Genomic DNA, 27,009 nt, shown 5'->3' with positions numbered 1-27,009 from the left:
TTCACCCGGTGGCCCCGGGGCCGCAGCCCGGGAGATCGGTCGACCCGCTTCCGGACGAGGTGGAAATCGCTGCGAATCTTCGCAGCCGTCCGACGCGGGAGATAGCGGCGTCGATAATGGAGAGCCTGGCTGAAGTGGCCAAGATCTCTAATGCGACAAGGGAGTTGCGGCCAGTCACGGTGCGGATCCTGCAAGCGGCGGCCCTGAACAGCCGGGCGGGCGTTGCGGAGCTGACAATGAGGTCAGCGTCCGACGCCACCCGGCTGTTAGAAGCGGAAAACGCTCTCCTTAGGGAGCAGATGGCGGAGTTGCGGACCGAGGTGGCCCGACTCCGTCAGGCGGTGGAAACGAGGCCGGCAGCAGCTGAGATGCCTTCGCCGCCGGCCCCTGAGGGGGGCACAGGGCCGCTGCTGAGCGCCGGCGCCCGAGGGCCCCAACGCCCTGGGCGAGGGAAGCCCTTGCCGGCGTCCGCAGCGGTGCCAGCAAATTTGCTGGCACAGATCGGCTCCCTGATCGATGCCAAGCTGGCATCGTTCAGGAGGGAGCTGATCCCGCGGGTGCAGGATCCGCGGTCGGTGCCACCCGTGCCATCCACCCCCAGCCTGTCGATAGACAGGAAAGGGGGGAAAAAGGGTGGCAATAGAGGAGGGGCTGCGGCCGCTAAGGCGGCACAGATGCAGCCCCCACAGCAGAGGGCTGCCTCTGCTGTTGCGCCGCCCTCCACCGCACCTCCAACTGAGGTGTGGTCGAAGGTTGTTGGCCGAAAGGCCAAAAAGGCGGCTGCCGCAGTTAAACCTGCGGCGGCTGCCAAGGCCTCTTCGACTGGGAGGGCGGCGAAACGGGTGGCACCGGCTGCCCCCAAGAGGGCTCCCCTGCCGCCGCGTCCGCCCCGCACGGCTGCCGTCACGATAACGGTACCGGCCGGCGGGGCTATGACGTATGCCGAGGCAATGGCCACTGCCAGGTCAAAAGTTGACCTGGCAGAGATTGGCATTGTCTCGATGAAGCCGAGGAGGGCGGTGACGGGGGCTCTAATTTTGGAGATCCCCGGCGCCGACGGGGCTGCCAAAGCCACCGCCCTTGCCACGAAAGTGGCCGAAGCGCTGGCAGGCACCGGCGTGAAGGTCGCGCGCCCGGTAAAGAAGACCGACCTTAGGGTGCGCGGCCTGGTCGATTCGACCACGCCGGCTGAGGTTGCCGCGGCAGTTGCCCGTGTGGGAGGGTGCGACGAGGGGGAGGTGAGGACCGGCGAAATCCGTTCTTCCCCCTCGGGACTTGGCACCCTTTGGGTCCAGTGCCCTACTGCGGCTGCACGCAAAGTTGCGGTTGCGGGAAGGCTTACTGTGGGCTGGACCCAGGCGACGGTCGAGGCACTCAGCGCCCGGCCCCTGCAGTGCTATCGCTGCCTTGGCCTAGGCCACACTAGGCAGCGATGCACTGCGGCCGAGGACCGGTCCGAATGCTGCTTCGGATGCGGCAGTCTGGACCACAAGGTGGCTGGCTGCACGGCGAAGCCTAACTGCCCGCTCTGTGCGGGAGCAGGCAAGCCGTCCGGCCACCGACTCGGTGGCCGGGCGTGCCCTGCCAGCGCGAAACGCGGCAGGGGAAGCAAGGGGAGGAAAACCGCGGTGGCCAAGGCGGCGGCCACCGTGGCAACTAAGCCGAAGGTGGCACCAAAAGGTGTCACCGTCGCGCCCGCGGGGGCGGATGGGGCCAAAGAGGCCCCAGACGCCACCGCTCCCGCGGCGGCGATGGATGTAGAGGCCTGCCCATAATGGGGCCCAAGGGCCCTATAATACAGGCCAACCTGAACCGCTCGGCCAGGGCACAGGTCCTTCTGGTGCAACTCCTGGCCGAGCGGGGTGCCGGGTTGGCCGTAGCGGCGGAGCCGTACAGGATTCCCGACCATCCACATTGGATGGGGGACCTGAGCGGCTCCGCCGTTATAATATGGGCAGGCCGACCGGGGTCCCCGGCGTGCTCCGTTATCGAGCGCGGCCGGGGATACCTGGCCGTTGACTGGGGCGGCACCGCGGTTGTGGCGATCTAAGCACCTCCAAGGTGGTCCCTCGAGGAGTTCGAGCAGTATCTGGACGGGGTGGGGAGATGCGTCTCCCGCTGCCAGCCCCGTCCGGTGCTGGTCCTGGGGGACTTCAACGTCAAGTCGCCGGCTTGGGGTTCCCCCGGGACAAACCCGAGGGGCCGGGAGGTGCTTGATTGGGCGGCGGGACTCGAGCTCCGTCTTTTAAACACGGGCTCGGTCCATACGTGCGTGCGGCACAATGGGGGGTCCATCGTTGATCTTTCATGGGCAACGCCCCCCGCCGCGCGCCGTATTACGGGGTGGAGGGTGGCGGAGGAGGTCGAGACACTATCAGACCACAGGTACATTGTTCTCGGCCTTTCCGCCGCCCCATCGACACCCCGACGTCGCCCCGCTGATGAGGGATCGCCTCAGCCGCGGTGGGCGCTAAAGCGCCTCGACCAGGACGCTCTGATGGCGGCAGCCCACGTCGTGGCCTGGCCGGCAACACCGGCCGGGCCAGTCGACGGGACAAGGGAGGCCCATTGGTTCCGGGGCGCAATGACGTCCATTTGCGACGTCGCCATGCCCCGGGCCAGGGTTTTCCCGAGGAAGGCGGTGTACTGGTGGTCGCGCGCGATAGCGGATTTGCGCACAGAGTGCGTTCGCGCGCGACGCCAGTGCGCCCGCGCCCGTCGACGACGACGTTCCGACGTGGAGCTGGCTATCCAGCTGTATGGGCGATACAGAGAGAGGGTGGTCGCCCTGCAGCTGGCCATCAGGCAGGCAAAGAGCCGGGCCTGGCGCGACCTTCTCGGCACTATTAACCGAGACCCATGGGGGCGGCCATACAAAATGGCGATGGGACGATTGCGTCCCTGGGCGCCCCCTGTGACGGAGAGCCTGGATCCGGGGATGCTCGGACGGGTCGTGGACGCGCTATTCCCCGTCAGCGGGGAGGCGTCCCGGCCCGTCCCTCAGCTAGAGGGACATGAGTGGTCCCCGGATCTGGAGGTCGCGCCGGAGGAAATGGCCGGGGTAGTCAAATGGCTTCGGGGCAAGAATACTGCCCCGGGGCCGGACGGTACCCCGGCCGGGTCTGGCTGCTTGCCATGGGCGTCCTGGGCGAGAGGCTGAGAGGCCTCTACTCCGGGCTCCTGAGGTCCGGGGTGTTCCCGGACCTCTGGAGGGGAAGTCGGATGGTCCTCTTAAGGAAGGATGCGGGGCCTGCGGATTCTCCCTCCGCGTACCGGCCCATTTGCCTCCTGGACGAGGTGGGCAAGATCTTTGAAAAGATCATTGCTGCCCGCCTCGCCAGGCACCTGTCCCGCGTTGGCCCCGATCTGGCGGACTGCCAGTTCGGCTTCCGGGAGGGGCGATCGACGGTCGATGCAATTGGCCGTCTAAAGTCCCTCTCGGACAATGCCGTGGCACGGGGCGGGGTGTGCGTGGCGGTGTCGATCGACATCGTCAATGCATTTAACACCCTGCCCTGGTCCGCCATTAGGGAGGCCCTGGTTGAACACCAGGTGCCTCCCTATCTGAGGCGGGTGATCGGGGCCTACCTGCGGGGCAGGTGGGTGGAATACCCGGGCCGCTATGGGACGATACGGAGGGAAGTGGACTGCGGGGTCCCGCAGGGGTCCGTGTTAGGACCACTCCTGTGGGACCTGGGATATAACGCAGTCCTGAAGGCCCCCCAGCCCGACGGTGCCACTCTCGTCTGCTATGCAGACGACACATTAGTGGTCGCCGTCGGGGACACCTTCGAGAGGACCATCCGACGAGCGGAGGTTGCGGTGGCAGCCGTCGTCGCGAGGATCTGCGATCTGGGGCTGAAGGTGGCCCCGGAGAAGGCCGAGGCCGTCTGGTTTGGACGGCCTTGGTCTCGGCCACGGGCCAGATCGTGGATCTGGGTTGGAGAAGCCTGCGTCGAGGTGAAGTCCGAGATCAAGTATCTCGGACTGATCCTCGACAGCCACTGGAGGTTCGGAGCACATTTCGGCCGTCTCGTCCCCCGAGTTGAGAGGGCGGCGGCCGCGTTAGGCCGCCTGTTGCCCTTTATCGGGGGACCGGGCGATATGGTGCGTCGCCTATACCTAGGCGTGGTGCGGTCCATGGCATTATACGGCGCCCCGATTTGGGCGCCGTCCGTGAGGGCAAACCGGCGCAACACATTGTTGTTGCGCCGGATTCAGAGGCAAATGGCCCTTCGCCTCGTAAGGGGTTACCGCACCACGTCTACCGTGGCGGCGCTTGCTCTGGCGGGAGAAATTCCCTTCGAGCTGCAGGCGGCGATGCGCGCCTATGTCTATAGGCGCATATGCATCGCTGGCCGGGCTCGGGGGCTTCGAGCACCAGGCCCGGGGACTAGCGCTCGCCAGATGGCATGCGGAGCTTTGCTCCCATGCCGCCGAGCGCGTCCCCGGGGCTCTCCTGCCGCACTTCACCTCGCGGCGGGAGAGGCGGTTTGGCAGGCTCTCCTACCGTGCGATGCAGGTATTCACCGGGCATGGCTGCTTCGGTGTCTACCTGTGTCGCATCGGTCGGGAAGCGACGACGGTGTGCCACCACTGTGGCGCGGAGGAGGACTCGGCGCAGCATACACTGGAGGTGTGCCCCGCCTTTTCAGTGCTGCGCCGAGTCCTAAGTAGGGAAGTTGGTCGCGACCTCGCTCTCTCCAGCTTAGTTGGGGCCATGCTGGAGAGCCCGACAAAATGGGCGGCAGCCATAGCCTTTTGCGAACAGGTAATGTTGCAGAAGGAGGCTGCCGAGCGGGGTCGCCGCGAGCGGGGGGTGCGGCGTCTGCGCCCACGCCTAGAGCCCCCCCCCCCCGAGCAGCTGATAATAGGCGGGCGGCGGGTGTACCAGATCATGCTGGTTTAATTACCCGCCGCCCGCCAACCGAGGACGTCCTATCAGGAGTGGGGGCGACGACAACCTGTCGTCGTCCCCGACGGCCGCCGGTGCGGCCGTCGTGACGAGGCGGTGTGGGGTGCGGTCCCCCGCACCGCCGAATCAAGATGATTTATGGGGGAAGGATTGATCTCCCCCCCCCGGACGCGGCCGGCCACCGCTCCATCCTGGTGGCCGGCCAGGCGAGGGGGAGCCGCGGTCGTGTTCTTAAGAGTTCCCGTGGCTCCCCCGTTAATCGCCAGCGCCCTAGGCCGCCGTGGGGGTTTTAGCGGGTCGAACCCCGCACTACCCCCGCCCCGCCATCCGGGCGGGACGGAGGTGTCTGACCAGCAGATTTCCCCCACGATAATAAAAAAAAAAAAAAAAAGTTAAGCAAGATTCTCGTATTTAAAAATCTGATGACAGGTTTTTTCAGAAAATTGGAAAAACCGAAAAATCACAGGAGTAAAGTGCCATTTTCTGACATTAGATTTCGTTCTAAATGCACAATCCCTGTTCCGTCTTGCAACGGAATTTTCCAGCCGTGTCCGCCCGACTTTCTCCGGGACGGACTACCTTTCTTCAATCCCTAAAAAACAGTTTGTTTACCGGGAACCTTCGGTGCAGCGTGGCAAATCGACGGTCCTTCAACGTGCAGTTGACAAAAGTCACGTTCGTTGGGCCTCCAATTTCGTGGAGCCTTCGCCTGCAGTTTTTAAATTTCCAATTCCTTCGACCCGTCTCCTTTCCGGCAATAGAGTAATTTCTGCAATTTCGAATAACGCACACTTCATCGGCAACATTTCCTTAATTTATGACAGGGTCGCCAGCACGCATCTCTTCGGTCGCCTTTTCCGGGATTTCTTACTACCTGACACTGGGTACGTCCGGGACTCCTAAGGTCCCTTTCCACCTCGCGATCAACCAATGATCTTCAAGTTTTCTCTCGGCGAGAAACATATAAAAACGAGAACTCTTGACCACCTCACACAGTCTTTTTTCACTCCTGCGTAACCTCGTTCATATCGTTCAACATCGCTCGTCACTCCAGTCTACGTCTCATTTCACGAACTACTAAGTAAAACAGTTGTTCATTTTTAAGTAAACGGACAACGATATCGTCCTATTCCGTCGCGCAGCGTAGTCGGCCTTACAACCCGATAGATAGTTAATATCGCGGAATAACGATATCAGGTGCTCACACGACGCACCTCAACATTTTGGTCCTTCGAGCCGGATTTCGCGACCTGTGGACGACCTTAGTCGTGAATTCCACGTTAACAACGAAATTATTGTGTTGTGGTGATTCATCGTTCTAAGCCATGGCCACAGAAAGCTCACAGCACGTCAAGATTCTACGTCAAAAGAGAGGCGGCATCAAAACGCAACTGACACTGTTCGAAAAGTACCTACAAACGTATCAGGATGCTCCCAACCACACCGCTTTAACCTGCAGGCTACAGCGCCTAAAGGAGGTCTACGTGGCGTACGACGACATCCAAGCCGAGTTGGAAGTCCTTCAAGAAAGCGTAGACCAAGAGGAAGAACGCAGCACCATGGAAGAACGATACATGGAAGCAGTCATTCAAGCCGAAATACTGCTATCAACAGCCACCAACACTGTTGATCAACGAGACTCCCCAGTCTCCACGCAAGGATCTGGACCATTCGTCAAGCTGCCCAAGGCAGACCTGCCACGCTTCGACGGAAGATTCGAAGAATGGTTGTCATTCAAGGACAAATTCTTCTCCATGATTGACAGTCAGGAGAGCCTGTCGAATGTACAAAAATTGCAATATTTGCAATCAGCAGTATCTGGTGAAGCGGCCAGGGTCATCGGAGCAATGGCAACCACTGGGCCCAACTATACACAAGCATGGCGACTGTTAGAAGAAACGTATGCCAACGAACGACTAATCGTCACGCGGCATGTGGATCTTCTAGTGCAAACAGCGCCTGTAGCCAAGGAAACTGCTGCTACCTTGAGAGAATTCGTGAACCACGTGCAACAACATCTTCGATCCCTCAAAACTCTCGAGGTTCCAGTAGAGCATTGGGACACTCTCCTGCTGTCCATATTGTTGCCCAAGCTCACGCAACAAATCAGGCTAACTTTCGATCACACCCTCAAGGACAACGAGCTGCCGAAAATCGAAGGGTTGATGAAGTTCCTCACACAACGAGCGAGAAGCCTGGAGACGACATCAGTCGCCTCGGATCCAGCGTTGACTGCTTCACCAACGAAGAAGAAGCCAACTTCACCGACATCATCAAGACGACAATTTCCTAAGCCAAGAAATTCTTCGCCAAACAAGCCATCCAAAGTGTTCGCAACAAACACCAAAAGCTTCAAAACCGAGTGTTCCTACTGCAAACGCAGCGGGCACTATATCAGCCGATGCGAAGGTTTCCACGCCCTTCCAGTGAACCAGCGCATCCAGTCGGTGAAGCGGGCATCTTTGTGCTCCAACTGCTTACGCCAGGGGCACACGTCTGAGCAGTGCAACGCGTCAGGCTGCCGAATTTGTGATGAAAATCACAACACGCTACTGCACGTCCCACGAACTCCAAGAGGTTCACCATCTCGAAGGTCGGCGGACAACGCACGTGAAGCCTCGACCAGTCCGGCATGACCAGTGTCCGAAATCCATGGATGCACTGCTCTCTCCGCTCAGTCAGCATCCAACCAGCTGATGACCACCGCAATACTACAAATCTATGACAACCTCAACCAGTTAACAAGATGCAGAACGCTGTTGGACACGTGTTCAACAGCAAACTTCATCACGGAACGGCTGGCGTCAAGGCTCCAGCTACGCAAGAAGAAATGCTCAACGTCCATTACAATATTAAACCAACTAACGACGTCGAGTATTTCCTCACTCACGGCAACGATCCGATCGAAGTCCGGCGGATTCGAGAAAACGCTGGAATTTCTCGTTATCCCCCACATCTCGGAGACGGAGCCACAACAACACATCGACCGGAGCTCTATCCAGATACCAGCAAATCTCCAACTTGCTGATCCAGAATTCCACAAGCCAGCTCCAGTCGACATGCTACTGGGGACTGGCATAACACTTTCGCTGCTCAGCGTCGGGCAAATCGACCTTTCACCTCGCAATGGACCTGAGCTTTTTCTGCAAAAGACCCAATTAGGGTGGGTAATTGGTGGCAGTGTTAGTTCTACAACAAGCCGAGAACAACAACGACCAACGCCTTCCTCCATCAAATCCACGCAGCAGAAAAGGAATACAGATCCACAAGTCACCGACGAGTCAGCATCTCCAACGAGCAGAGAGGCAGACGATTTGCCAAACGATGCCACGCAGCCGACCAAGGGAGTGCAGTCTTCAGCGAACCAAGACAAACCCCCCAAGCGGACTTGTCACGTCACTCAACTTGAGTTCGACGTAAGGAGATTCTGGGAGATCGAAGAAGGACCATCTACGCGTCATCTCTCCTCAGAAGAACTGGCCTGCGAGGAGCATTTTCAGCGCAACGTGCAACGGAATGACACCGGCCGATATATCGTCGCACTACCATTCAAAAGGGATCCAGCTTGTCTCGGACATTCCCATAACAGAGCTCTCAAACGTTTCAACTCACTGCAACGACGATTCAAACGAGATCCAGCCTTCAAAAATCAATATACCACAGTCATGCAAGAGTACCTGGATCTCGGTCACATGTCCGAAGACACTGACCCAAACAAAAACCATGGGTTTTTCCTGCCTCATCATGCAGTCGTGAAGGAAACCAGCATGACTACCAAACTTCGTGTAGTCTTCGACGGTTCGGCAAAAACCGACACAGGGGTTTCTCTCAATGAAACTCTCATGGTCGGACCAACCATTCAGGAGGATCTTTTCTCGCATATTCTTCGGTTTCGACTTCACAATTACGTCCTTACCGGAGATATCGAGAAAATGTATCGGCAGTTCCTTCTACGCGAGGAAGACAGGAAATTTCAACGGGTCATCTGGACCAATCCAAGAGGCGAAGTGAAAACCTTCAAACTCAACACCGTCACCTTCGGTTTATCTCCGGCTCCATTTCTAGCCACACGATGTCTTCAACAACTTGCCGAAGACGAAGGACATCGATTCAAGTATGCGGGACATATCGTGAGACGCGACTTGTACGTTGACGACCTGTTGACCGGAGCAGCCACCGTAGAAGAGACCATCAGCATCCGGGACGAAGTTATCGACTTGTTGCATCACGCAGGTCTTAACATTCGTCAATGGGCATCAAACTGTCCCACCATCCTTCAAGGACTTCCGGAAGGCAGTGTCAACGTCAAGCTCGAAGCCCACGATGACAAAACATTGAAGACTCTCGGCGTGGCATGGAATTCCCTCGAAGATTCCATAGTCTACTCAGTGACACCGATCGCTGTCGATACGAGAGTCACCAAGAGGACGATTCTCTCTAACATTGCCAAAATTTTTGATCCACTGGGATTACTTGGTCCAGTTATCATCACTGCCAAGCTGATCATGCAAAAATTGTGGCAAATCAAATTGGATTGGGATGAATCCGTTCCTCACAACATACATTCCACGTGGGTAAATTATTGCTCACAACTCAACCTATTGAACAACATGGCCTTCCCACGACCAATTCTTCTGTCGGACGTCGCAGCCACTCAACTCCATGGACTTTGCGACGCCAGCGAGATTGGCTATGGAGCGTGCATTTATCTGCGATCCAGCAATGCCAACGGCCAAATTCAATCCAGATTGTTGTGTGCAAAATCTCGTGTAACCCCTCTCAAGTCAGTCACCTTACCACGCCTCGAGCTCTGCGGCGCACAATTATTGGTCAAATTGTATGCCACCGTTCTTAATTCAATTCACGTGAGAATTGACCAAACCATATTCTGGACCGATTCAACGATCACCCTCCATTGGATCAACTCTTCCCCACACTTGCTGAAAGCATTTGTAGCGAATCGAGTTTCCGATATCCAAACGAAGACATCGAGCAATATGTGGAGACACGTGCTGTCTAAGGACAATCCTGCCGATGCTTTATCACGCGGTCAACTGCCCGTTGAGTTTATCCAAAACTCCGTTTGGAAACACGGTCCAAGTTGGCTATCGCAAGACGAATCTTTCTGGCCTCAGCTCAAACTCCCTTCCTTGGACATGCTACCGGAAATCAGAAGCAAAACATGTCTACTCACAAAGACAGCAGCTTCGTGTGAGATACTGCAGCGGTATTCATCGATCACCAAATTGCAACGAATCGTTGCATACTGCCTTCGATTCAAACCGGACAACCGCTTCAAGGGACCTGTGTCAGCCGAGGAATTGAACACTGCCAACAAAACCATACTCCGTTTGACACAACGAGAATGCTTCGCCGAAGAGATGCAAGATTTATCTCAAGGTCGCAGGGTTCACCGCAAGAGCAAACTCAACACGCTCGACCCATTCCTCGATCGAGACGGCGTCATCCGAGTGGGAGGACGTTTGAAGCATGCAGACATCCCATATTCCCAACAACATCCGATCGTGCTTCCCAAATCGCACCATTTGACAACGCTCATTTTGCGAAACGAACATTTACGCAGCATGCACGCTGTTGTCCAAGCCACGCTGTACAGTACCCGACAACGATACTGACCCCTCGATGGCAGAAACCAAACAAGGAAGGTCATCCGCCAGTGTATCAAATGCTTCCGTGCAAATCCACCAAACACAGAATGCATAATGGGAGATCTGCCAAAAGCTCGCGTCAACGAAGATCGACCATTCAACAACGTCGGGGTCGACTACTGCGGTCCTTTCTTCGTCAAGGAGAAGAAGTTCCGTAACAGAAACCGAATCAAGGTCTACGTCGCTGTCTTTGTATGCCTCGCTGTGAAGGCAGTACACCTGGAGCTAGTCAGCGACATGACCACCGATGGCTTCCTGGCAGCCTTACGTCGATTCACTGCTCGACGAGGGAAATGTCACGCCATCTATTCCGATAACGGAACGAATTTCGTTGGAGCAAATAGAGAGCTCAAAGAAATTCATCAACTGCTGAGTTCACAGGATCATCAACGCAAAGTGGATGCCTACTTGACCAACGAAGGGATCAACTGGCATTTCATTCCACCAAGGTCACCAAACTTCGGAGGTTTATGGGAAGCGGCAGTGAAGTCGTTCAAACACCACATGAGACGAGTGATAGCCAACGAATTGCTGACTTTCGAAGAACTCAACACCTTCATCATCGAAATCGAAGCAATTCTCAACTCAAGGCCTCTCACTCCATTGTCTTCGGATCCGAACGATCTTTGTGCTCTAACTCCAGGACATTTCTTAATCGGCAGCGCACTCAACACATTACCGGAGGTCGACTTCACAACCACTCCATCGAACAAACTCTCCATCTGGCAACATCTCCAGAAACTCAAGCGTGATTTTTGGGCGAGATGGTATAAGGAATACCTCAATGAGCTAAACATTCGCCACAAGTGGACCAGCGGCAGCCATAACATCAAGACGGGAACGCTCGTTCTCGTTAAAGAGGACAACCTACCACCCATGCAGTGGGCCCTCGGACGGGTTCTCGAAGTCCACCCTGGTACAGACGGCATCATCCGAGCAGTCACCATCCAAACCGTGCAAGGCAATATTAAACGAAACATCAGACAACTTGCACCGTTACCAACTGATGCAGGCCGCGAATTGTAATTGATCGGTACCCTCTCAACGGGGGGAGCATGTTCCGTCTTGCAACGGAATTTTCCAGCCGTGTCCGCCCGACTTTCTCCGGGACGGACTACCTTTCTTCAATCCCTAAAAAACAGTTTGTTTACCGGGAACCTTCGGTGCAGCGTGGCAAATCGACGGTCCTTCAACGTGCAGTTGACAAAAGTCACGTTCGTTGGGCCTCCAATTTCGTGGAACCTTCGCCTCCCCCCCGTATCCGCTACCTTGTCGTGGTGGGGGGGCTTCGTGCCCTAATGATCCTCAAGGCTGTGCCGGCGGGGATTTTATTCCCTGGCAGGTTCTACCTAGCCGGAGTGGCTTGAGGTGAGGGGCCAACTAAAGTCGGACACATACCGTAAACCTGTGGTCATGTTTTACAGGAACGGGGGTCTTGCCTTAACCGGCCGGACCGCGAGGATGACAACCTCTCTAAAAAATCCCTAGCCCCAAGCAGTGTTGCGCGGTGAAGAGGGCGTAGCTGGAGTAATCGCCAGCTATGGTTGGTGGGTGCACCAATCTTTAGCGGACAACCCCGGGGTACCTGGCGACCCCCCGGGCGTATTAGCCTTCCCCGGGTATGGCGGCTCTACCCGGGGTGACCTCCTTTCCGACCACACTCGTGGGATCAGATATGGATTCTTTTTCAAATACAACCGGGGAGGGGGGAAACGAGCGTGAGGTGGAGGTGCGCGGGCCTATCGTGCGCCTCAAAAGATGTACAGAGCCGGTGTCGCGGAGGCATTCTGCAACACGCGGCGCAAAGAGGCCTGCGGAGGGCCTTGGCGACTGCGACGGGGGGGAGGAGTCGGACTTCTCCGTCTCCTCCCACCACTCGTCGCAGAGCGTCCCGGGCACCTCCACGAGGAAACGGGGCCGGCCACCGACGACCGGGCAATACGTTGGCCTCCAAGAGGCCAAACGCAAACAGGCTGAGGCTGAAAGAAGCCTCATAGCGGGCATTTTCGACCCGGTTGCCCCGGGACCGAGGCCCGCGAGTTCGAGCGACCCGCTTCCGGACGAGGTCGAGGTCGCTGCGGATTTCCGGGGCCGCCCGACGCGGGACGTTGCGGCCGCGGTAATGGAGTGCCTGGGCGATGTGGCCAGGATATCCAATGCCGCGACGGGACTGAAGGCCAGTGCGGTGCGGTCCCTCCGGACGGCGGCCCTGAGCAGCCGGGTGGGCGTTGCGGAGCTGGCAGTTCGGTCGGCTCCCAGCGCCACCCGGCTGTTGGAGGCCGAGAACGCTCAATTGCGAGAGCAATTGGCGGAGTTGCGGGCGGAGGTCGCCCGACTCCGTCAAGCGGTGGAGGCGGGGCCGGCTGTTGCCGGGATGGCTCCGCCGCTGCCCCCTGATGGGGGCAAGGGGTTGCTGCCGGTTATCAGCGCTCGGGGGCCCCAGTCCCCTGGGCGAGGAGGGTCCTCGCCCCCACCCGCGGCTGTGCCAGCCGACTTGCTGGCACAGATCGGCTCCCTTATCGACGCCAAATTGGCATCGTTCAGAAGGGAGCTGGTCCCGCGGGTGCGAGGCCCGCGATCGGCGGCACCCGTGCCGCCCGCCCCACCCCTGCCGATGGACAGGAGGGGGGGAAAGAAAAAGGGTGGCAGTGGGGGAGAGACTGTGGTCGCTAAGGCGACACAAATGCAGCCCGCCCCCACTGTTGCGCCGCCCTCCACCACACCTCCAACTGAGGTGTGGTCAAAGGTAGTTGGCCGGAAGGCCAAAAGGGCGGCTGCCGCAGATAAACCTGCGGCAGCTGCCAAGGCTGCTTTGACCGAGAGGGCGGCGAAGCGGGTGGCACCGGCTGCTCCCAAAAGGGCTCCCCTGCCGCCACGTCCGCCCCGCACGGCTGCCGTTACTCTAACGGTACCGGCCGGCGGGGCGATGAGTTACGCCGAGGCGATGGCCACTGCCAGGTCCAAAATAGACCTGGCAGAACTTGGCATCGCCTCGCTGAAGCCCAGGAGAGCGGTGACGGGGGCAATAATTTTAGAGGTCCCCGGAGCTGATGGAGCAGCCAAGGCCACTGCCCTGGCCTCTAAGATGGCTGACGCGCTGGCAGGGACCGGCGTGAAGGTCGCGCGCCCAATCAAAAAGGCCGACCTTAGGGTGCGCGGCCTGGTCGACTCGACCACGCCGGTGGAGGTCGCCGCAGCTGTCGCCCGTGTGGGAGGGTGCGACCGGGGGGATGTGAAGACCGGCGAAATCCGGTCTACCCCCTCTGGTTTGGGCACCCTCTGGGTCCAGTGCCCTGCTGCGGCCGCGCGCAAAGTTGCGGTCGCTGGCAAATTGACAGTGGGCTGGACCCAGGCGACGGTGGAGGCCCTCAGCGCCCGCCCCTTGCAGTGCTACCGCTGCTTTGGCTTAGGCCACACGAGGCAGCGGTGCACTGCGGCCGAGGATCGGTCCGGCTGCTGTTTTGGGTGCGGCAGTCAGGACCACAGGGTGGCTGGCTGCACTGAACAGCCAAAGTGCCCGCTTTGCGCGGGTGCTGGCAAGCCGGCCGGCCACCGCCTCGGCAGCCGGGCGTGCCCTGCCAGCGCGAGACGCGGCAGAGGGAGCAGGGGGAGGAGAACCACGACGGCCAAGGCGGCAGCCGCCGTGGCAGCTACTAATACAAAAGATCCGGCACCCAAGGATGCCACCGTCACGCCCGCGGGGGCGGTTGGGGCTGATAAAACCCCAGACGCCACCGCTCCCGCGGCGGCGATGGAGATTGAGGCGCCGGAGTAATGGGGCCTACTGGCCCTATTATTCAGGCCAACCTGAACCGCTCGGTCAGGGCACAGGACCTTTTTGTGCAATTCCTGGCCGAGCGGGGTGCCGGGATGGCCGTAGCGGCGGAGCCGTACCGGGTCCCCGACCATCCACATTGGATGGGGGACTTGGACGGCTCCGTCGTTATAATATGGGCAGGCCGGCCGGGGTCCCCGGCGTGCTCCGTTATCGAGCGCGGCCGGGGATACCTGGCCGTTGACTGGGGCGGCACCGTGGTTGTGGCGATCTACGCACCTCCGAGGTGGTCCCTCGTGGAGTATGAACAGTATCTGGACGTGGTGGGGAGATGCGTCTCTCGCTGCCAGCCGCGTCCGGTGCTGGTCCTGGGGGACTTCAACGCCAAGTCTTCAGCTTGGGGTTCCCCCAGGACGGACCCGAGGGGCCGGGAGGTGCTTGATTGGGCGGCGGGACTCGGACTCTGTCTTCTAAACACGGGCTCGGTCCATACGTGCGTGCGGTATAACGGGGGGTCCATCGTTGACCTGTCATGGGCAACGCCCCCGGCCGTGCGCCGTATTACGGGGTGGAGGGTGGCGGAGGAGGTCGAGACGCTGTCCGACCACAGATACATTGTTCTCGGCCTTTCCGCCGCCCCATCGACGCCCCGACGTCGCCCCGCTGATGAGGGATCGCCTCAGCCACGGTGGGCGCTGAAGCGCCTCGACCAGGACGCTCTGATGGCGGCAGCCCACGTCGTGGCCTGGCCGGCAACACCGGCCGGGCCAGTCGACGGGACAAGGGAGGCCCATTGGTTCCGGGGCGCAATGACGTCGATTTGCGACGTCGCCATGCCCCGGGCCAGGGTCTTCCCGAGGAAGGCGGTGTACTGGTGGTCGCGCGCGATAGCGGATTTACGCACAGAGTGCGTCCGCGCGCGGCGCCAGTGCGCCCGCGCCCGTCGACGACGACGTTCCGACGTGGAGCTGGCTATCCAGCTGTATGGGCGATACAGGGAGAAGGTGGTCGCCCTGCAGCTGGCCATCAGGCAGGCGAAGAGCCAGGCCTGGCGCGACTTTCTCGGGTCTCTGAACCGAGATCCGTGGGGGCGCCCATACAAAATGGCGATGGGACGTTTACGTCCCTGGGCCCCCCCTCTGACGGAAAGCCTGGATCCGGGGATGCTCGGACGGGTCGTGGACGCGCTATTCCCCGTCAGCGGGGAGGCGTCCCGGCCCGTCCCTCAGCTAGAGGGACATGAGTGGTCCCCGGATCTGGAGGTCGCGCCGGAGGAAATGGCCGGGGTAGTCAAATGGCTTCGGGGCAAGAATACTGCCCCGGGGCCGGACGGTATCCCCGGCCGGGTCTGGTTGCTTGCCATGAGCGTCCTGGGCGGGAGGCTCAGAAGCCTCTTCTCCGGGCTCCTGAGGTCCGGGGTGTTCCCGGACCTCTGGAGGAGAAGTCGGATGGTCCTCTTAAAGAAGGATGGGAGGCCTGCGGATTCTCCCTCCGCGTACCGGCCCATTTGCCTCCTGGACGAGGTGGGCAAGATCTTTGAAAAGATCATTGCTGCCCGCCTCGCCAGGCACCTGTCCCGCGTTGGCCCCGATCTGGCGGACTGCCAGTTCGGCTTTCGGGAGGGGCGATCGACGGTCGACGCAATCGACCGTCTAAAGTCCCTCTCGGACAATGCCGTGGCACGGGGCGGGGTGTGTTTGGCGGTGTCGATCGACATCGTCAATGCATTTAACACCCTGCCCTGGTTGAACACCAGGTGCCTCCCTATCTGAGGCGGGTGATCGGGGCCTACCTGCGGGACAGGTGGGTGGAATACCCGGGCCGGTACGGGACGATACGGAGGGAAGTGGACTGCGGGGTCCCACAGGGGTCCGTGTTAGGACCACTCCTGTGGGACCTGGGATATAACGCAGTCCTGAGGGCCTCCCTGCCCGACGGTGCCACTGTCGTCTGCTATGCGGACGACACGTTAGTGGTCACCGTCGGGGACACCTTCGAGAGGACCATCCGACGAGCGGAGGTTGCGGTGGCAGCCGTCGTCGCGAAGATCCACGATCTGGGGCTGAAGATGGCCCCGGAGAAGGCCGAGGCCGTCTGGTTTGGACGGCCTCGGTCGCGGCCACCGGCCGGATCGTGGATCTGGGTTGGAGGAGCCTGCGTCGAGGTGAAGTCCGAGATCAAGTATCTCGGACTGATCCTCGACAGCCACTGGAGATTCGGGGCGCATTTCGGCCGCCTCGTCCCCCGAGTTGAGAGGGCGGCGGCCTCGCTCGGCCGCCTGTTGCCCAATCTCGGGGGACCGGATAACATGGTGCGTCGCCTATACCTGGGCGTGGTGCGGTCCATGGCCTTGTACGGCGCCCCGATCTGGGGGCCGTCCGCGAGGGCAAGCCGGCGCATCACTTTGTTGTTGCGCCGGCTTCAGAGGCAAATGGCCCTTCGCCTCATACGGGGTTACCGCACCGCGTCTACCGTGGCGGCGCTTGCTCTGGCGGGAGAAATTCCATTCGAGCTGCAGGCGGCGATGCGCGCCTATGTCTATAGGCGCATATGCATCGCTGGCCGGGCTCGGGGGGACCCGCCGGAGCAGGAGGCGGTCGACGGCTTCGAACTCCAGGCCCGGGGACTAGCGCTCGCCAGATGGCATGCGGAGCTTTGTTCCCATGCCGGCGAGCGCGTCCCTGGGGCTCTCCTGCCACACTTCACCTCGTGGCGGGAGAGGCGGTTTGGCAGGCTCACCTACCGTGCGACGCAGGTGTTCACCGGGCATGGCTGCTTCGGTGTGTACCTGTGTCGCATCGGTCGGGAAGCGACGACGGTGTGCCACCACTGTGGCTCGGAGGAGGACTCGGCGCAGCATACACTGGAGGTATGCCCCGCCTTTTCAGTGCTGCGCCGAGTCCTAAGACGGGAAGTTGGTCGCGACCTCGCTCTCTCCAGCTTAGTTGGGGCCATGCTGGAGAGCCCAAGAAAATGGGCGGCAGCCATCGCCTTCTGCGAAGAGGTGATGCTGCAGAAGGAGGCTGCCGAGCGGGGTCGCCGTGAGCGGGGGGTGCGGCGTGTGCGCCCACGCCTAGAGCCCCCCTCCCCGAGCAGATGAGAATAGGCGGGCGGCGGGTGTACCAGATTACTGGTTTAATTGCCCGCCGCCCGCCAACCCCCCCCCCCCAACTGAAGCTGTCCTCCCCATAGTGGGAGTGACGAGGCGGTGTGGGGTGCGGTCCCCCGCATCGCCGAAGCAAGATGATTCATGGGGGGAGTATAAATCTCCCCCCGGGACGCGGCCGGCCATCGCCATTCCATCCTGGTGGCCGGCCAGGCGAGGGGGAGCCGCGGTTGTGTTCTGTAAGAGTTCCCGTGGCTCCCCCGCTACTCGCCAGCGCCCTAGGCCGCCGTGGGGGTTTTAGCGGGTCAAAACCCGCACTACCCCCGCCCCGCCCCTCGGGCGGGACGGGGGTGTCTGACCAGCAGATTTCCCCCACGTTAAACAAAAAAAAAAAAAAAAAAGGAACCTTCGCCTGCAGTTTTTAAATTTCCAATTCCTTCGAGCAGTCTCCTTTCCGGCAATAGAGTAATTTCTGCAATTTCGAATAACGCACACTTCATCGGCAACATTTCCTTAATTTATGACAGGGTCGCCAGCACGCATCCCTTCGGTCGCCTTTTCCGGGATTTCTTACTACCTGACACTGGGTACGACCGGGACTCCTAAGGTCCCTTTCCACCTCGCGATCAACCAATGATCTTCAAGTTTTCTCTCGGCGAGAAACATATAAAAACGAGAACTCTTGACCACCTCACACAGTCTTTTTTCACTCCTGCGTAACCTCGTTCATATCGTTCAACATCGCTCGTCACTCCAGTCTACGTCTCATTTCACGAACTACTAAGTAAAACAGTTGTTCATTTTTAAGTAAACGGACAACGATATCGTCCTATTCCGTCGCGCAGCGTAGTCGGCCTTACAACCCGATAGATAGTTAATATCGCGGAATAACGATATCAGGTGCTCACACGACGCACCTCAACAATCCCTATGTAAAAACGTTATTTAAGCAGGAATAACGTACTTTGAAGAAAATCTAATGATAGGTTTTTTCAGAAAATTGAAAAAACCGAAAAATCACAAGAGTAAAGTGCCATTTTCTGTCATTAGATTTCGTTCTAAATGCCTAATCCCTATGTAAAAACGATATTTAAACAAGAATATCGTACTTTGAAGGAAATCTAATGAGTGGTTTTTACAGAAAGTTGAAAAAACCGAAAAATCACTAGAGTAAAGCGCCATTTTCTGACATTATATTTCGTACTCAATACCTAATTCTAATGTAAAATCGTTAGTTAAGCAAGATTCTCCCCCCCCGTGTCCGCTACCTTGTCGTGGTGGGGGGGCTTCGTGCCCTAATGATCCTCAAGGCTGTGCCGGCGGGGATTTTATTCCCTGGCAGGTTCTACCTAGCCGGAGTGGCTTGAGGTGAGGGGCCAACTAAAGTCGGACACATACCGTAAACCTGTGGTCATGTTTTACAGGAACGGGGGTCTTGCCTTAACCGGCCGGACCGCGAGGATGACAACCTCTCTAAAAAATCCCTAGCCCCAAGCAGTGTTGCGCGGTGAAGAGGTCGTAGCTGGAGTAAGCGCCAGCTATGGTTGGTGGGTGCACCAATCGTTAGCGGACAACCCCGGGGTACCTGGCGACCCCCCGGGCGTATTAGCCTTCCCCGGGTATGGCGGCTCTACCCGGGGTGACCTCTTTTCCGACCATTCTCGTGGGATCAACTATGGATTGTTCACAAATAAAAAAAACCGGGGAGGGGGGAAACGAGAGGGAGAAGGAGGCGCGCGTGGCTAGCGTGCGCCTCGAGCGCATGGATGGGTCGGTGTTGCGGGAACTTCCCGCAACACGCGGCAGAGAGAGGTCCGCTGTGGACCTTGGCGTGTGCGATGGGGGAGAGGAGTCCGACCACTCGGTCTCCTCTCACCGCTCTTCGCAGAGCGCCCCTGGCTCCTCAACAGGGAGGAAGAGGGGAAGACCGCCGACTACTGGTCAGTACGTTGGCCTCTATGAGGCGAAACGTAAGCTGACGGAGGCCAACAGGGGCCTCATCGCGGCAATTTTTGACCCGGTGGCCCCAGGGCCGCAGCCCGGGAGATCGGTCGACCCGCTTCCGGACGAGGTGGAAATCGCTGCGAATCTTCGCAGCCGTCCGACGCGGGAGATAGCGGCGTCGATAATGGAGAGCCTGGCCGAAGTGGCCAAGATCTCTAATGCGACAAGGGAGTTGCGGCCAGTCACGGTGCGGATCCTGCAAGCGGCGGCCCTGAACAGCCGGGCGGGCGTTGCGGAGCTGACAATGAGGTCAGCTTCCGACGCCACCCGGCTGTTAGAAGCGGAAAACGCTCTCCTTAGGGAGCAGATGGCGGAGTTGCGGACCGAGGTGGCCCGACTCCGTCAGGCGGTGGAAACGAGGCCGGCAGCAGTCGAGATGCCTCCGCCGCCGGCCCCTGAGGGGGGCACAGGGCCGCTGCTGAGCGCCGGCGCCCGAGGGCCCCAACGCCCTGGGCGAGGGAAGCCCTTGCCGGCGTCCGCAGCGGTGCCAGCAAATTTGCTGGCACAGATCGGCTCCCTAATCGATGCCAAGCTGGCATCGTTCAGGAGGGAGCTGATCCCGCGGGTGCAGGATCCGCGGTCGGTGCCACCCGTGCCATCCACCCCCAGCCTGTCGATAGACAGGAAAGGGGGGAAAAAGGGTGGCAATAGAGGAGGGGCTGCGGCCGCTAAGGCGGCACAGATGCAGCCCCCACAGCAGAGGGCTGCCTCTGCTGTTGCGCCGCCCTCCACCGCACCTCCAACTGAGGTGTGGTCGAGGGTTGTTGGCCGAAAGGCCAAAAAGGCGGCTGCCGCAGTTAAACCTGCGGCGGCTGCCAAGGCCTCTTCGACCGGGAGGGCGGCGAAACGGGTGGCACCGGCTGCCCCCAAGAGGGCTCCCCTGCCGCCGCGTCCGCCCCGCACGGCTGCCGTCACGATAACGGTACCGGCCGGCGGGGCTATGACGTATGCCGAGGCAATGGCCACTGCCAGGTCAAAAGTTGACCTGGCAGAGATTGGCATTGTCTCGATGAAGCCGAGGAGGGCGGTGACGGGGGCTCTAATTTTGGAGACCCCGGCGCCGACGGGGCTGCCAAAGCCACCGCCCTTGCCACGAAAGTGGCCGAAGCGCTGGCAGGCACCGGCGTGAAGGTCGCGCGCCCGGTAAAGAAGACCGACCTTAGGGTGCGCGGCCTGGTCGATTCGACCACGCCGGCTGAGGTTGCCGCGGCAGTTGCCCGTGTGGGAGGGTGCGACGAGGGGGAGGTGAGGACCGGCGAAATCCGGTCTTCCCCCTCGGGACTTGGCACCCTTTGGGTCCAGTGCCCTACTGCGGCTGCACGCAAAGTTGCGGTTGCGGGAAGGCTTACTGTGGGCTGGACCCAGGCGACGGTCGAGGCACTCAGCGCCCGGCCCCTGCAGTGCTATCGCTGCCTTGGCCTAGGCCACACTAGGCAGCGATGCACTGCGGCCGAGGACCGGTCCGAATGCTGCTTCGGATGCGGCAGTCTGGACCACAAGGTGGCTGGCTGCACGGCGAAGCCTAACTGCCCGCTCTGTGCGGGAGCAGGCAAGCCGGCCGGCCACCGCCTCGGTAGCCGGGCGTGCCCTGCCAGCGCGAAACGCGACAGGGGAAGCAAGGGGAGGAAAACCGCAGTGGCCAAGGCGGCGGCCACCGTGGCAACTAAGCCGAAGGTGGCACCAAAAGGTGTCACCATCGCGCCCGCGGGGGCGGATGGGGCCAAAGAGGCCCCAGAGGCCACCGCTCCCGCGGCGGCGATGGATGTAGAGGCCTGCCCACAATGGGGCCCAAGGGCCCTATAATACAGGCCAACCTGAACCGCTCGGCCAGGGCACAGGACCTTCTGGTGCAATTCCTGGCCGAGCGGGGTGCCGGGTTGGCCGTAGCGGCGGAGCCGTACAGGATTCCCGACCATCCACATTGGATGGGGGACCTGAGCGGCTCCGCCGTTATAATATGGGCAGGCCGGCCGGGATCCCCGGCGTGCTCCGTTATGGAGCGCGGCCGGGGATACCTGGCCGTTGACTGGGGCGGCACCGCGGTTGTGGCGATCTACGCACCTCCAAGGTGGTCCCTCGAGGAGTTCGAGCAGTATCTGGACGGGGTGGGGAGATGCGTCTCCCGCTGCCAGCCCCGTCCGGTGCTGGTCCTGGGGGACTTCAACGCCAAGTCGCCGGCTTGGGGTTCCCCCGGGACAAACCCGAGGGGCCGGGAGGTGCTTGATTGGGCGGCGGGACTCGAGCTCCGTCTTTTAAACACGGGCTCGGTCCATACGTGCGTGCGGCACAACGGGGGGTCCATCGTTGACCTTTCATGGGCAACGCCCCCCGCCGCGCGCCGTATTACGGGGTGGAGGGTGGCGGAGGAGGTCGAGACACTATCAGACCACAGGTACATTGTTCTCGGCCTTTCCGCCGCCCCATCGACACCCCGACGTCGCCCCGCTGATGAGGGATCGCCTCAGCCGCGGTGGGCGCTAAAGCGCCTCGACCAGGACGCTCTGATGGCGGCAGCCCACGTCGTGGCCTGGCCGGCAACACCGGCCGGGCCAGTCGACGGGACAAGGGAGGCCCATTGGTTCCGGGGCGCAATGACGTCCATTTGCGACGTCGCCATGCCCCGGGCCAGGGTTTTCCCGAGGAAGGCGGTGTACTGGTGGTCGCGCGCGATAGCGGGTTTGCGCACAGAGTGCGTTCGCGCGCGACGCCAGTGCGCCCGCGCCCGTCGACGACGACGTTCCGACGTGGAGCTGGCTATCCAGCTGTATGGGCGTTACAGAGAGAAGGTGGTCGCCCTGCAGCTGGCCATCAGGCAGGCAAAGAGCCAGGCCTGGCGCGACCTTCTCGGCACTATTAACCGAGACCCATGGGGGCGCCCATACAAAATGGCGATGGGACGATTGCGTCCCTGGGCGCCCCCTGTGACGGAGAGCCTGGATCCGGGGATGCTCGGACGGGTCGTGGACGCGCTATTCCCCGTCAGCGGGGAGGCGTCCCGGCCCGTCCTTCAGCTAGAGGGACATGAGTGGTCCCCGGATCTGGAGGTCCCGCCGGAGGAAATGGCCGGGGTAGTCAAATGGCTTCGGGGCAAGAATACTGCCCCGGGGCCGGACGGTATCCCCGGCCGGGTCTGGCTGCTTGCCATGAGCGTCTTGGGCGAGAGGCTGAGAGGCCTCTACTCCGGGCTCCTGAGGTCCGGGGTGTTCCCGGACCTCTCGAGGGGAAGTCGGATGGTCCTCTTAAGGAAGGATGGGAGGCCTGCGGATTCTCCCTCCGCGTACCGGCCCATTTGCCTCCTGGACGAGGTGGGCAAGATCTTTGAAAAGATCATTGCTGCCCGCCTCGCCAGGCACCTGTCCCGCGTTGGCCAGGATCTGGCGGACTGCCAGTTCGGCTTCCGGGAGGGGCGATCGACGGTCGATGCAATTGACCGTCTAAAGTCCCTCTCGGACAATGCCGTGGCACGGGGCGGGGTGTGCGTGGCGGTGTCGATCGACATCGTCAATGCATTTAACACCCTGCCCTGGTCCGCCATTAGGGAGGCCCTGGTTGAACACCAGGTGCCTCCCTATCTGAGGCGGGTGATCGGGGCCTACCTGCGGGGCAGGTGGGTGGAATACCCGGGTCGGTATGGGACGATACGGAGGGAAGTGGACTGCGGGGTCCCACAGGGGTCCGTGTTAGGACCACTCCTGTGGGACCTGGGATATAACGCAGTCCTGAAGGCCCCCCTGCCCGACGGTGCCACTCTCGTCTGCTATGCAGACGACACATTAGTGGTCGCCGTCGGGGACACCTTCCAGAGGACCATCCGACGAGCGGAGGTTGCGGTGGCAGCCGTTGTCGCGAGGATCTACGATCTGGGGCTGAAGGTGGCCCCGGAGAAGGCCGAGGCCGTCTGGTTTGGACGGCCTTGGTCTCGGCCACGGGCCAGATCGTGGATCTGGGTTGGAGAAGCCTGCGTCGAGGTGAAGTCCGAGATCAAGTATCTCGGACTGATCCTCGACAGCCACTGGAGGTTCGGAGCACATTTCGGCCGTCTCGTCCCCCGAGTTGAGAGGGTGGCGGCCGCGTTAGGCCGCCTGTTGCCCTTTATCGGGGGACCGGGCGATATGGTGCGTCGCCTATACCTAGGCGTGGTGCGGTCCATGACATTATACGGCGCCCCGATTTGGGCGCCGTCCGTGAGGGCAAACCGGCGCAACACATTGTTGTTGCGCCGGATTCAGAGGCAAATGGCCCTTCGCCTCGTAAGGGGTTACCGCACCACGTCTACCGTGGCGGCGCTTGCTCTGGCGGGAGAAATTCCCTTCGAGCTGCAGGCGGCGATGCGCGCCTATGTCTATAGGCGCATATGCATCGCTGGCCGGGCTCGGGGGCTTCGAGCACCAGGCCCGGGGACTAGCGCTCGTCAGATGGCATGCGGAGCTTTGCTCCCATGCCGCCGAGCGCGTCCCCGGGGCTCTCCTGCCGCACTTCACCTCGTGGCGGGAGAGGCGGTTTGGCAGGCTCTCCTACCGTGCGACGCAGGTATTCACCGGGCATGGCTGCTTCGGTGTCTACCTGTGTCGCATCGGTCGAGAAGCGACGACGGTGTGCCACCACTGTGGCGCGGAGGAGGACTCGGCGCAGCATACACTGGAGGTGTGCCCCGCCTTTTCAGTGCTGCGCCGAGTCCTAAGTAGGGAAGTTGGTCGCGACCTCGCTCTCTCCAGCTTAGTTGGGGCCAAGCTGGAGAGCCCGAGAAAATGGGCGGCAGCCATCGCCTTCTGCGAAGAGGTGATGCTGCAGAAGGAGGCTGCCGAGCGGGGTCGCCGTGAGCGGGGAGTGCGGCGCGTGCGCCCACGCCTAGAGCCCCCCTCCCCGAGCAGATGAGAATAGGCGGGCGGCGGGTGTACCAGATTACTGGTTTAATTGCCCGCCGCCCGGCACCCCCCCCCCAACTGAAGCTGTCCTCCCCATAGTGGGAGTGACGAGGAGGTGTGGGGTGCGGTCCCCGCACCGCCGAAGCAAGATGATTCATGGGGGGAGTATAAATCTCCCCCCCGGGACGCGGCCGGCCACCGCCATTCCATCCTGGTGGCCGGCCAGGCGAGGGGGAGCCGCGGTTGTGTTCTTTGAGAGTTCCCGTGGCTCCCCCGCTACTCGCCAGCGCCCTAGGCCGCCGTGGGGGTTTTAGCGGGTCGAAACCCGCACTATCCCCGTCCCGCCCCTCCGGGCGGGGCGAGGGTGTCTGGCCAGCAGATTTCCCCCACGTTAAACAAAAAAAAAAAAAAGTTAAGCAAGATTCTCGTATTTAAAAAATCTGATGATAGGTTTTTTCAGAAAAGTGGAAAAACCGTAAAATCACAAGAGTAAAGTGTCATTTTCTGACATTAGATTTCGTTCTAAATGCTTAATCCCTATGTAAAAACGTTATCTAAGCAAGAATATTGTGTCTTGAAGAAAATCTAATGATAGGTTTTTTCAGAAAATTGGAAAAACCGAAAAATCACAAGAGCAAAGTGCCATTTTCTGACGTTAGATTTCATTCTAAATGCTTAATCCCTATGTAAAAACGTTATCTAAGCAAGAATATCGGACCTTGAAGAAAATCTAATGATTCATTCTTTCAGAAATTAGAAAAAACCGAAAAATCACTAGAGTAAAGCGCAATTTTCTGACGTTAGAATTCGTTCTAAATGCTTAATCCCCATGTCGAAACGTTATTTAAGCAAGAATATCGTACTTTGAAAAAAATCTAATGTTAGGATTTTTCAGAAAATTGAAAAAAACAGAAAAATCACAGGAGTAAAGTGCCATTTTCTGACATTAAATTTTGTACTCATTACCTAATTCTAATGTAAAAGCGTTAGTTAAGCAAGATTCTCGTATTTAAAAAATCTGATGATAGGTTTTTTCAGATAATTGAAAAAACCGAAAATTCACAAGAGTAAAGTGCCATTTTCTGACATTACATTTCGTTCTAAATACATAATTCTAATGTAAAATCGTTAGATAAGCAAGATTCTCGTATTTAAAAAATCTAATGATAGGTTTTTTCAGAAAATTGAAAAAACCGAAAATTCACAAGAGTAAATTGACATTTTCTGACATTACATTTCGTACTCAATACCTAATTCTAATGTAAAAGCATTAGTTAAGCAAGATTCTCGTATTTAAAAAATCTGATGATAGGTTTTTTCAGATAATTGAAAAAACCGAAAATTCACAAGAGTAAAGTGCCATTTTCTGACATTAGATTTCGTCCTAACTGCTCAATCCCCATGTAAAAACGTTATTTAAGCAGGAATATCGTACTTTGAAGAAAATCTAATGATAGGTTTTTTCAGAAAATTGAAAAAACCGAAAATTCACAAAAGTAAAATGCCATTTTCTGGCATTACATTTCGTACTCAATACCTAATTCTAATGTAAAAGCGTTAGTTAAGCAAGATTCTCGTATTTAAAAAATCTGATGATAGGATTTTTCAGATAATTGAAAAAACCGAAAATTCACAAGAGTAAAGTGCCATTTTCTGACATTAGATTTCGTCCTAACTGCTCAATCCCTATGTAAAAACGTTATCTAAGCAGGAATATCGTACTTTGAAGAAAATCTAATGATAGGTTTTTTCAGAAAATTGAAAAAACCGAAAATTCACAAGAGTAAAGTGACATTTTCTGACATTACATTTCGTTCTAAAAACTTAATTCTAATGTAAAATTGTTATATAAGCAAGATTGTCGTATTTAAAAAATCTAATGATAGATTCTTTCAGAAAATTGAAAAAACCGAAAAATCACAAGAGTAAAGTGCCATTTTCTGTCATTAGATTTCGTTCTAAATGCCTAATCCCTATGTAAAAACGATATATAAGCAAGAATATCGTACTTTGAAGAAAATCTAATGATAGGATTTTTCAGAAAATTGAAAAAAACAGAAAAATCACAAAAGTAAAGTGCATTTTTCTGACATTACATTTCGTACTCAATACCTAATTCTAATGTAAAAGCGTTAGTTAAGCAAGATTCTCGTATTTAAAAAATCTGATGATAGGTTTTTTCAGAAAATTGGAAAAACCGTAATATCACAAGAGTAATGTGCCATTTTCTGACATTACATTTCGTTCTAAATGCTTAATCCCTATGTAAAAACGTTATTTAAGCACGAATATCGTATTTCGAAGAAAATCTAATGATAGGATTTTTCAGAAAATTGAAAAAAACAGAAAAATCACAAAAGTAAAGTGCCATTTTCTGACATTACATTTCGTACTCAATACCTAATTCTAATGTAAAAGCGTTAGTTAAGCAAGATTCTCGTATTTAAAAAATCTGATGATAGGTTTTTTCAGATAATTAAAAAACCGAAAATTCACAAGAGTAAAGTGCCATTTTCTGACATTAGATTTCGTCCTAACTGCTCAATCCCTATGTAAAAACGTTATTTAAGCAGGATTATCGTACTTTGAAGAAAATCTAATGATAGGTTTTTTCAGAAAATTGAAAAAACCGAAAATTCACAAGAGTAAAGTGCCATTTTCTGACATTAGATTTC

The 27,009-nt window shown here is 58.0% G+C and overlaps 2 protein-coding genes across 2 annotated transcripts; both read left to right on the top strand.

Moving 5' to 3' along the window:
- Window positions 1-7,611: 7,611 nt before the first annotated feature.
- Window positions 7,612-10,551, top strand: LOC117227697 (uncharacterized). The gene has a single exon (XM_033483172.2). The coding sequence runs from the start codon at window positions 7,612-7,614 to the stop codon at window positions 10,549-10,551; it is 2,940 nt and encodes a 979-aa protein (XP_033339063.2).
- Window positions 10,552-10,638: 87 nt separating this feature from the next.
- LOC143260110 (uncharacterized) lies at window positions 10,639-11,610 on the top strand. The gene has a single exon (XM_076524700.1). The coding sequence runs from the start codon at window positions 10,639-10,641 to the stop codon at window positions 11,608-11,610; it is 972 nt and encodes a 323-aa protein (XP_076380815.1).
- The last annotated feature ends 15,399 nt before the right edge of the window (window positions 11,611-27,009 follow it).

Source organism: Megalopta genalis, chromosome 10, assembly GCF_051020955.1.
Source record: "Megalopta genalis isolate 19385.01 chromosome 10, iyMegGena1_principal, whole genome shotgun sequence".
NCBI classification, from domain to species: Eukaryota; Metazoa; Arthropoda; class Insecta; order Hymenoptera; family Halictidae; genus Megalopta; species Megalopta genalis.
This window is presented reverse-complemented; position numbering and strand designations above follow the sequence as displayed.

What these genes read in the sequence shown, in the direction of transcription:
- LOC143260110 (XM_076524700.1), top strand. Translation starts at nt 10,639, where the DNA reads ATGGGAGATCTGCCAAAAGCTCGCGTCAACGAAGATCGACCATTCAAC.
- LOC117227697 (XM_033483172.2), top strand. Translation starts at nt 7,612, where the DNA reads ATGACCACCGCAATACTACAAATCTATGACAACCTCAACCAGTTAACA.